General features: G+C 40.1%; 1 protein-coding gene across 1 annotated transcript in view; it reads left to right on the top strand.

Annotated features, from left to right (window-relative positions):
• The window catches only part of lamc3 (laminin, gamma 3), a 57782-nt gene that overhangs the window by 18228 nt on the left and 27421 nt on the right, over nt 1-12133 (top strand). The window contains exon 6 of the mRNA XM_020619472.1: nt 767-965. Coding sequence (XP_020475128.1) covers nt 767-965 — 199 coding nt within the window. The remainder of the gene's footprint in view (nt 1-766; nt 966-12133) is intronic.

The raw sequence follows: 12133 nt of genomic DNA, 5'->3' as shown, positions 1-12133 counted from the left end.
ACACTAATCACGTTCACCTGTTCCTCACTCCCTTATCACCAGCTGCACTTGATTAGGTTGCTCACTATATTACCTGGTTTCACTCCTCAGTCACTTGCCAGTTCGTTCTTGTCTCTAGGCCATTTTTTCTCCGTGCTTTTGCGTTTTTTTTTTGTATATTATTATTCCCTAGCCAGCTACTGTTTTGTGTTCTCCCCATGGACTGTTCCTCCGGACCATGGCTCCACTCTCCCCTCCCAGGCAGGTCAATGCTCAGTCGCCTATCTGTTCCACTATTGCCTTCATCTCTCTGTCTCTACCTTCAGTAGCCACCATCACCACAGACCAGCCCAGGAGTGACCCAGCCTATGCAGCTCGGCCCAGCTCTCCATCTCCTCGCCTCCTGCTGTTGGTCAAACACCCGGCTACTACTCATCGACAGGACTACGCACTATTTCCCTCTGTGTATTTTTACTCTCATCATCACTGTACATAATAAATCACTGCTTGCATCAAAGTCGGCTGCCTGGGTCCGCCTCTTTCTCGTTCGCTCACTGACAGGTGCAAACGGCACATAACAATCTTAATATATCAAAAGTACAACTTTTAAGAGTAAGGACCAAACAAAATATTTCTAAATGTACAAAAAAAATACTAATTTAGCTTCTAATCACAACACACTTGCACACGTACGACTCCATCTCTGTGATGTGCAGAGGGTTTGCTCTGACATCAAAGCTGACTCCACTCTCCTCTCTAACATCCAACCTTTCCCCCCCACTGCTAGAGAAATTCCTGGGTCACCAAGTCTACAGCTATGGCCAGCCTCTCTTCATCACCTTCACCTCTGAGGCCCCTGAGCTGCTTCCTGCCCACGTCACACTGCTCCTCCAAGGCTCTGGAATCACCCTATCAGCTCATCTTTCACCCCAGCGAGTGCTTGACCATGACCCCAGCCTCACTCCACGGCACTCCTTCATTGCCAGGTACAAGGATGCAGGCATGATTTATGAGTCTATGCACAGGCTGTGTGTGTGTGTGTGTTTATTTATTTACTTTTATATTGCTACTGAACTTGAGTCTTTCTGGAAAATACCACACTGTTTTGTCTGAATGTGTGCATAAGAACAGATGTCTCCATCTCCCTGCTGCCTGACTTGTTCACGAAGTTCACAGAGTACTACTATTCAGGACACCCATGTATTGAATACAGTTCACCTACACTGACTGTGCTGTCATGGTCCCAGCAGAATGTTGGGATATGAATGTAGTGATGAGCTCCCCCGTGAGCTGGCTGTCATGTAGATCTGGCAAGTGCAGAGCTGCAGCTTTACATTTCCATTTTTCCATTTTATACATTTAGCAGATGGTCTCACCTGGAAGGACATGAAATGTGTGCAGTAGCGAAAAGTCAAAAAAGTCAAGAAAGTTGTAGTATTGGGGAGCATGAGTCACACTTACACTCTAACGGAATTCTTATGACCTACAAAACCCAAACAAGCAAGGACAGTACATTTATAAACAGGTAAATATAAGGTAGAATGGATTATTGTGTGAAAGTTCACATTGGTGCACAAATACAGGAAAGGCTCTAGAACATACTGAGTGGTAAATGAAACTTGTAAAAGTGAGATGAGGTCACGCCACTATAAGGCCCCAGGAGGTAGAGGAGGGGGTAGTCTGGATGGAAGGGTGGCCAGGTCATACCAGGGAAAGGACAGCTAACTGGATTATCGCAACAGCATGCAGAGTGCTGATAGGTGGGTGGGTCCATGGCCTAGAGGGTCAGTATGTGGGCAGTGGCCCCTTTGCAGCCTGATGCACCAGCAGCAGGGTTTCAAATTGGATACAAGCAGCCAGAGACAGCCAGTGAGTGAAATGAGATATCATTGATCTCAATGAAGAAGACCCGCCTGGTTAAAGAAGCAAGGAAAATATATAACACAAGTGACACTATACAAAAAAGTCATTTAAAATTTCATACATTATTTGGATATGAGCAGATAATGATATCTGAATGGAGAGAAATAGCATCCACATTTATGCAGGTTTACTAGGATAATAGTTATCAGTTTTGTTGGCTTAAAGCTTGACCCTTGTTCCACAGGTGTGATTTATTTAATATTGAAGTCCACTATTTTAATGTCCTTTTGTAAAGATTTTTGAATTACCCTCTAATTTGTTATTGTGGGCATTTCAAACCAACTTCAAATTGATCTGGGTGTCACATCTGTCATGGACTAAATTGTAGCACTTGTGCTTTTATTTTCATTATTGATTTCCACCTGGATCATTAGCAGTTATCAAGTTTTTATTTAGACTCGGTAAAACTTTTTCTGAAGGTGGGATTCAAATACACATCATGCATAGGTATGCCTATGTAAATTGGGATATTTTATGTATTTTGTTGCCAGCTAAACTTGTACTTGTATATGAGGAGTAGAACTGGCAGTAAAGCAGAAAATTTAAGAGAAAATAAAGATATATAGTCAATTTATGGCAATGTCTGGGTTATGCCAAGCCCACTTCCAATAAGAATCTGAATACAGATATTTTTGTGCCATATAGAGATATAAATAGTAGCTTTGCCTCAAAAGTGTCCAGAGACTATTCAGATCTATACACAGGATATATCTGAACACAGTATTGTAGTTCATATTAAATACAACCTGTGAAAACCAGGCATAACTCTATGTGCAGGTTTGAATGTGTACACGTATACAGAGAAAAGTGTGAAATCTCTGTTCTATTCTTATCATTACAAGCTATCGAGGTGTGTTGCAAGAATTTGTTCCAGTCTGTGTGTGAGCTCTGCAGAAACACACACTGCATACATATGGCATGGGAAGCTGCATCCTACATGCTAGAAGTGGCAATTTTTTTTTAAAAACCTAATTGCACAGTTAGTATTGAATTGTGCATCTATGTTTTAAATCTACGAATCTCTGACTTAAACACCTCAACATTACTTGTAGCCTCCTACATCTACGTAGTAATCACATCCCACCTTCACGCCTTCAGCAGCATATTCACAGATAAATATAAATATCACAGAATAATTTCATGTGAATTTATAATCAATTTTTCCACCAGTACCTTGTGACAAGGACCAGCAGATCTTAATATTATTTTTATCTTGTGGGTAGGTATAGTATGGGTAACTGCAACTCTTTAAATACTGCAGCAATCACAGGTTGGATATGGTGATAAAGATAGCAATCAAAATCACGCTGCGACACAGTTCCTGCCGCGCAGAGCAGATGATGGTGTTTACATTGCTTGGAGCTGGCAGTCTGCTGTTTTTGTTTTCATAGTGTCTACTGTTTATATTGACTTCTTCATGTGTCTGTTGTAATAGTTTGTGTTGCAGACACTATTTGGAAACTGAGACTAGAGCACTGATTGAGTTGTCTTGTGCCAGCCTGTGTTTTGCTTTTGCTGCATCATCACCTTGAATTTGTGTTACTGTCTAAACACGTCTATGTTGAGACATTTTTATAGCATTTTTTGTTTGTTTGTTTTTTGTCTCAAGCTCAGTGACAAATTCAGCCCTACTCTTGAGGTGCTTCACAATGTCTGCCTTGAAGCATACCAAAAAAGGCAGGCTGTGCAATAACCTGTAGTTTCTTCCTAAGCAAACAGCCTACCCTCTTATGATCCTCAGTGTTCTCAGATGAGTCCAGTTTGTTGCTGATATTGATCCTCTGCCATTTGTAGGGCTCTGTCAATGTCACTTTCTCTAATGGAAATTCTTTATCAGATCTTTCATCTCACGTTAGATTTCTGAAAGTTCTTTTTCCTTCTTGCCCTTTATGGTAAGGTAGTCAATCCAGAGGCAGGGGTGACCTGAGAAGGCAGACTGGGGCTGAAGATGAGAACCCTGGTGTGATGATTTGTGGCGAATGGCAGTGTGATCAGTCACACAGTTGTGGAGAGATCTCATTAGGCCTGTCAACCTGGGAGGAGGAGGGGGGAGGTTCATCTGGTCTCTACAATGAACCCGTTAAAAAACAGGCTTAAATCATTCACTCTATTTTTGTTCTCCTCCCCAACCCGGTCCGGTGTCTTGTAACCAGTAATCCTTCTCATCCCACTCAGCACCTCCTTCACACTGTTTTGTTGGCATTTGTCTTTGTTCCCATCTTTAATTCTCATTTACAGCATCCACAGACCAACTTAATATCCCTGTTGCCAGTCCTGGAAACTCTTTTTCCCTAAGAAGGGATTTAATTTTCATTTGTTTTCTAAGGTAAAATGAGCCAAAGAAAACAGCAAACTATTTAATGCAGTTGAATGGTCCACATGGAAATTGACATGTTATGCAGCCGAACAGCACTGAATTATCTTGTCTATTTGGTCCACAGAGTATGTTCTGGTCCATTTGTTCAAAATAATCCTAGAGGCTCCACAAACTTCTGGGGTCACAGTCTGCATTCTAATAACGGTCACCTGGCTGTTGGTTGCTGCCAAAAAGAATCTGAAAAATCAGTGATAAATTTTAAAGAAGTTATAGTTGTTGTATTAGGTGTTGCTAAGAGGGCAGAAGCACCAGTTCAGATGGAAGATGTTTAAAGCATAAACAAAGAGCTGGCCAGAATCCCTGGTGAGGAAAGGTCTGAGCTGATGGACATCGCAGCCCGCAGGGCCAGGTAAGTGGTTCCAATGAAGGCTTCACGCAGCAGGTGCTCGTCTAGAATCTCACTGCGATTGGTGACGGTTTGTTCCGGAGTCAGTATACAGGTACACTGCTGTCTGGGCTGGTGAAAAACAGAATTTGACAAATGACAGGTCAATTTTGTTTAAATTGCTTTTAGTGTGGTCAGTAACAGCCACAGTTCCCATTCAACTGGACCATTATTTGATGGGAAAGAGAGGCAGTATGTTACTGCCAAAGCAAAAGTAGTAGGATGGAATAAACCTGTGTCTTTGTAGAATACAGTACATTGTACTGACTTTGTACATTAGGCTGCTATACTCCATAGTTATGCAGGTATGGGCTGCATGTAAACCAAATCAAACTTTATTCATATAGTACCTTCTTAATGTGATTCAAAGGAAATTGGGGGAAAATGACACATTTTTAAGTCAATCATGAAAATGAAATTAAAATAAATAAAAAGTAAGTCAAATACATAAGATACAATGACAAGTAAAAAGTATAAGAAGGACTAATAAAAACCCCAAATAAAAGCCAAACATCAGTTCTTTCAACCCAGCATAAAGGGCGCAGCTATGGTTCAAGAGGTAGAGCGGGTCACTCCCCAACCGTAGGGTCTGCAGTTCAGTCCCTGGCTTCTCTAGGCCACATGTGGACGTATCATTGAGCAAGACGCTGAACCCCTGGTCATTCCCGGTTACTGTATATGACTGGTGTGTGAATGTTTGCAAGTGGGTGACTGGGAAATAGTGTAAAGCGCTTTGAGTGTGCATCAATTCTTAGAAATGTGCTATACAAGTATAAGACCATTTACCTTAAAAACTACCTCACTAAATACTTTGGGACAACTGAAAGACTCACGCCAGCAGATCTATGAGGTTGTATCAATTCATACATTAGTGTGCTTTAAAAACCAGTAAAAGATTTTAAAAATCAGAACAGAAACTGACAGGCAACCAAAGTAATGACTTTCAGACAGGTGTAATGTGCGCTCTTCCTCTGGTCCGGATCAGTATATGGGCAGCAGGGCTTTGAACAAATTGTAACTGATTTATCACAATTTTTGGGTCAACCAGATAGGAAAGTATTACAGCAGTCCACTCTGCGGGATATAAAACCATGTATTCTACAATAATCTCTCTGTCACTCTGAGTGAAAAATGGTCACACTCTAGCAATATTTTTAAAATGATAAAGAGTTGGTGACAAGCCCCACATGAGCCCTAAAGTTCAGTTCTGATTCAAAAATATAACAGAGGTTTCTGGCTTGTTGGCTCAGGCTCAGTCCTGGAGAATTAAATCTGGGAACAGTTTCTCTTGACCTTATAACTAAAATCTCAGTTTTATCCTGTAAACTCTCTGTGTACCTTGTAGTTGATATATTTAAAAAAAAAATACAAATACCAACAGACTTATTACAATACAACTCAACAGTAAAGTTCTAATCAGGGCTCCACACTGCAAGCAATCAGTCGCACTTTGTGACCACATTTATTTAAGGTGCGACTTTTTTTTTTCCCCCAAAGGTCACACTGGGTGCAACTGCAAGATAAACACCTTATGTACAAACAGTTCTCTCACTGTAGAAACAGTTGACAGACGTAACAGTCTCCAGGACACTGTCTTCGCAACATTTATCTGCAGGTCTGTCACTCACCCGTCTCATGTGGCAGAGACTTCCAATTTATCAAACGTGTCGATCCACACTGACTCTAAGACACGCGCCGTCCCTGGCCCCCATTTTCTATGCTTCAAGTTTATTTTTTTCTGCATTGGAAGTGCAGATCACCTGTTAGCTTATTTAAGTATTAGGCTATTAACCTTAACCCAAAAATGAGCTGGAACTTAGGCGAGTGAGAGAGCTGAACTGTGCATCGAGTCCAACACAGACATCACCAAAGAACAGAAATTCTTCATCAGAAGAAAAATGGGCTACAAATAAATCACATATACAAATGGCAAAGCATGCGAACATATGTTAGCCTAATCTTCGTCATCATCAGTGTCATCATTGTCATCATGTTGACTAATAGGCTACAGAACACTACAGTGACTATATGAAAAGAGCTGGAAACTTGTTCCAGAAGTGATTTTTAAATTTATTGTGCTCTTTCTGAATTTCATTATAATTACAGGATATGCACATTGGATGGTAAGGGTATTAAAAATAACTTGTGAAAAATAGATTCTTTTACATTACAGTGTAAAACAGAGGTGGTGCCACCAGTATGAAATGTTAGTCTGGAGCCCTGCTAATTCACTTGTGGGTTTAGGCGAGGTTGGATGCTTTTTCTTGGTGAATGACACCTGGGTGCATTGACTGTGTGCAGCATCCTGAAATCTTGCAGTGAGGTTGCCAGGTGTTGGTTCTGTTTTAGACAGAGACAGGGTAAGTGCAGGGCAGATGCATAAATAAACTGTTTTGCACTGGTCAACTGTGTGAGGGAGCATCCGGCTGATCAGAAAATATGAATCCACTTCTTATTTAACCAATATTTCCATTTACTGTAGATGGTCATCAGTGACTACTATCATTTGATTTGTAACAGAGAAAAAGCCACCCTAGGATGAGAAAAAAAACACACACATACTAACTACACTGTTTGTTCTTGCAGCATGGATTGGTCACCACAGGGATATCAGATAAATCTATTAACCAATACCAGGTTCAGGTTACTTTTTATTGATACTCAAAGACAGCTTCATTTTGCAGCAGAGTGACATTCCTTAACAAACATATAAGTAATATAGAGAATATATTAACCGTATAATCCATAAAACATCAAACCTACCTACTGATAGTAAAACTGGTTAGATTAGACTTTAAAAGTTGATGAGGGGCTCTGTGAATCATCCACTTGGCTCAGCCAGGTTTTTGAATCCAGAAGAGGCCATCGACACCAGACTATTCAAGTCCCTGAACTGAGACAGTGTGTCTCCTTGTCCCCCTCTAATACCCTCTCTGGTGTCTGCACACCAATAATGAGTTTCCCCTTAGCACCAAGAACCTGGCTAAAGAGATCTTTGGTTCCCTTTCTGAAACGCATTGGAGCCTGGGGGACAGAAACTGTCATTAAGAGTTCCTCTCTGCAAAAGTTCTCCACAGATCTCATTATATACATGTAGTGAGGTGCATGCACAGATGCACCTCACTACATGCTACATGCTTCCCTCTCTCTTTTTCTGCTTCTCTATGTCACACACACACAAAAATGTGTGTAATTTGGAGGTTTCACACAAACATATTATTCCACATGGCCATCTGGCAGTGTGATTTGCTACAATCAGATGCAGCTTATGCATCAAAAGTAATTTTGTTTTGAAAATGGGAATAGACATATTTTCAAGTTGTTTCCTGAAGGCATTTGAAAGCATAAATAAACATGACTAGAAACACATACACACCACATCTATCTTGACTGACAGCATCTGCATTCATACCTAGAAAATAAGTTAACCTGTTAAGTGGCTGAGTGTTCCCACTTGGTGCAGAAATCATTTTAAAATCAGTTGAAGGAGAAATATATGTAAGCGCTGGGATTTATGCAGAGGGGATTGATGAGAGGAGGAGGTGAATGGCTTACATAAGTTAACATCCACTCTTCTCTTAGAAGTTTCCTCTGTTCACTTTCTGCTACCCCGTAACCAGTAGGCGGGGAGGTTTCATTGCTTTGCTTGTAGCTGCATAATGCGTATGTCTGCAGCACATAAGCATAGTCTATACGCCACATTATGGCAGGTTTTGGGTGCTTAGCCACTTTTTTACAACTGACTGATAAACATTCTACCTACAGTGAATCACCAGTGAAAGCTGTTCCCCTGTTTTAAGTGTTTCAGGAAACTGCTCACATGAATGCCTTTAAAAGGTACAAGCCAATTTGCAGCAGTCAGCAGAGCCGTAGTAGCAGTGTGGGCATGTGGTCCATCTGGCACTGAGTTCATTTCTGTAGTGTTTAGAAAAATCACTGACTTTCATCATAGATCATGACCAGCTAAGTATATTAAAAAGAATACAGAATACAGTTTGTCAGATTTTTCTGCCAAACTATTAAAAGTGTCTACTCTAGGTGACTGAGCAAAGCAAGGAGAAACATGGAATGACTGTGTGCCTTGGATAAACCTATTTATTTGATTTAATAAACCCAGCCATCCCAGTACAAAACCACTGTCCTTCTGCTACTTAAATCTACACAGTTTTTTTCAGGATAACCATGGCTTTTGGAGAAATTCAAATACTTTACATACAGTAAATAGGTATATTGCAGGTGCATGCATTGTACTGTATATGTAGATTTTAGGTTCTAGAAAATTTCTGTTACAAAATGAACTAATCATTGAAAACATTTACTGTAAGTTTTGGTCTAGCTGGCAGCAGCCATGGGTGTACAGCATCATAACCAATAAATAAAACATGCAAGCACTGATAAACAATACAACTTTAGTCAAAGTAGCTTTTTACTCAGGTTCACTGTGTGCATAAAGGACAAGGGTCCAAACCAAAAAAGATGAATAGTCAAACCAATAAATAACAGAGACAACTATTCATTGAGTTCTTCACAGTCTCTTCTGCCATTAAGAAATATGAGCATGTGGGCTCATTCTGCTCATAAGGACCGGAGCGAGTGATAAGTTGGCTGACTGCACCAGTCAGTTCATGAGCAAGCCTCTAATAAACCATACTTTTAGTTTATCTTATAATTTACATTTGATTAGTTTTTTTTCAAATGCACACTGGCAGAAAGAGAATCTAATATACAGGGTGGGTGAAAAGTAACTAGGCCTTAAAAATTGGCTATAGAACTTGTAGCATCACTGGAGTCATGATGAAAACAGTCTCTAAATAGATGATACTAAATAGGAATTCATATGAAATATTTCATTTCATATCAATTTGATTGATATTTGAAGGATTGAATTTGATTCATATGAATGATTTCATATGAAATCAAACAGGATTTCATATAAAATCCTATTTACTGTCATCTATTTAGAGACTGTTTTCATCATGACTCCAGTGATACTACACATTCTATAGCCAGTTTTTAATCCCTAGTTACTTTTCACCCACCCTGTATATTAGAATAGAATAATGTGTCTATAGCTCTTTCATGACAACAAGTGTCCTCATGTTTTATTTGTGCAACGTATTTGTATGTTTGGGTCACTCACATGCTTACTTATTGACCCAGTATTTTATCATTTCTCTGTTTCTCTTTCCATATCCTTTTACATACTTTTTATCTTGCTCAGCTTGTCTTTATCTCTGCTCGTTTGCTAAGTGTACTTGTGCGAGTGTCTGCGTATAGTGTGTGTCTGTGTCCAGTATTCTTTTGGATTTTTCTCTCCTGATGATCTCCTCTCATCCTTTGTGGAGTCGGCTTAATTACAGCGTGGCTCTCTGCGCTCTGCCTGGTGCTAATTAAAAGGGACACTGACTCTCCATAGGGAAAGCATGACTGGGAGTTTGTTCACTTTCATGCACACTCTGCTTATCACTGTCTGACCAGCTCCATTACCATGGCTTTGAGGCCCAGTTTGTAATTGCCTCTCTTTATTACTGTGCCTCCATGTCAGGCCAGGGAACAAGGACCTGCCGCATCAATGGAGAGCCTGTGTGATGAGCCTGGAATACACAAACATGCTCTCATGTGCACAGCGGAAATGTGAACTGAAGACAAAGGCCATGGGCAAAATAAAGCATTTTGAAAGTGAGTTAGTGGCATGCTGAGATCCACTGACCTGATAAAATAGAGGCCATCAAACATACACATGAAAGGCCTGACTTAGGCTGATATAATCAACAGTCTAAATGTTTTATATGTTATTCTTTGCTATAATTAAAAGTTTCACATATTATAATTGGGTACCACTGTCAAATAAGGTGCCATTTATTAGTGTGGTTTATAAGCTGTGTTTTTATTAATAGTTAAAGGGTGTACAGCCATGTTCCTGGTTCAGTCAGTAAGGCTGTACTTACAGTAGGTACAGTGATGCCTTGGGCCAAATGCTAACAAATTTTATGTTTTCCATGATCACTATCTTAGGTTAATGAGCTGCCACAATAACATTCATTAGTTAGCCATAACTACAAAGTATATCTGAGAATTAAGGCCACCACCATCACCAAATTTATTGCAGTACATCCAGCGTGGAACCACATTTAATGGAGATTCATCCAGTAGTTGTGGAGACACTTCAGACCTTCAGCAAAGTTTTAAACCTCATGGCAGCACTAAAAGAAAAGTCACTGGTTCGTCCTCTGACCATGGATGTTGTAAAATTTTATGGAGGTTTGTTCCATAGTTTCATTCTGGACCATTGACTGTACAGTATATATAATGGGTGTCACGTCACCACTTCCCTCCACTATGCAAAAGAGAAGCCAAAATATTGTGAACACAGCAGCAGCTGCCTTCTTGCTGTTTTGCAATCGTATTCTGTGCAGTAGTGACCAGAAATGGAGTGACAGCATCAGACCTCCAATCAAAGCTGTCAAATCAACTGAAATACATCCCTTTTCATATCAAGGAGGCAGAGGAATAACTGAACATGCGACACTCCGAGCAAGAGAAAGGAGGAGAGGAAGAGGGGGAAGCCATTGCTCTCGATTAAGCTACTAGCTTAGCTAGCTTCTAAACTAGCCGACCTAAAGTAGCAAGTTAAATTTGGTAGTTAGCAAGAACTTCTGCAAAACAAGTGCTTTAAGTGGTGCAAGCGTATGTTGTCACTCAAAAATTCAGATGAACCTAGAAAATAGTGAGTTTAATTCCTAAACAGTCTGGAAGCAAGCACAACGCAGTGCAAATACAGAGAACAGGACACAGCAGTCCGTCAAAAGGTTCCCAAAATCACTTAATAAAAACATATTTACCAGGAAAATTTCAACTTGTACATACATCACAGTGATAATATCTGCCAAAAACAAGTGAAATCACCTCTAGGAAAAATGTATTTGATTTATACTTTGAGCTTTTAATTTGGCTGCTGTTCCATCCACTAACATGGAGGAGGTGGGATTGATGATCTATTCTGCAAGCAGCCACCAGGGGGCGATTGATCTGACGTGGCTTCTCTTCTTGGATCTGCCAGGCTCTCCATCAAATACACAGTCAATGGTTAGGATCATATTGCTGTCAGTGGATCCACATTAGTTTTGAGGTTAAAAGTAATATGTCACTGTCTGATAAATAGGTTATAAAGGAAATTTTAACCCTCCTGGAAAAAGCTGCAGGGCATCTGGACCAAAATCCATTTAATGAGATTTGCAACTGCAGGCTTGAGTTTTTAGAACATGAGAAACTACTTATTAATGGTTTGCCACCATTTTGAATGATACAGTAGGTACCACATAATAGAAAGTGTTTCCTGCAATTGTGTTTCCTACAACAGTTCTGAAGATTATATAACACAATCCTAACACACTGCTGCTATTTGGAGAAAATCTTTCAAACATCATCTGTGTGGCGCTGCTGACACAGTACCTGTCATCAAGATGGAA

This window comes from Monopterus albus, unplaced genomic scaffold (assembly GCF_001952655.1).
Source record: "Monopterus albus unplaced genomic scaffold, M_albus_1.0 scaffold221.1, whole genome shotgun sequence".
Classification (NCBI taxonomy): Eukaryota; Metazoa; Chordata; class Actinopteri; order Synbranchiformes; family Synbranchidae; genus Monopterus; species Monopterus albus.
The sequence above is the reverse complement of the archived record's forward strand: the minus strand, read 5'-3'. Positions and strand labels throughout refer to the sequence as shown.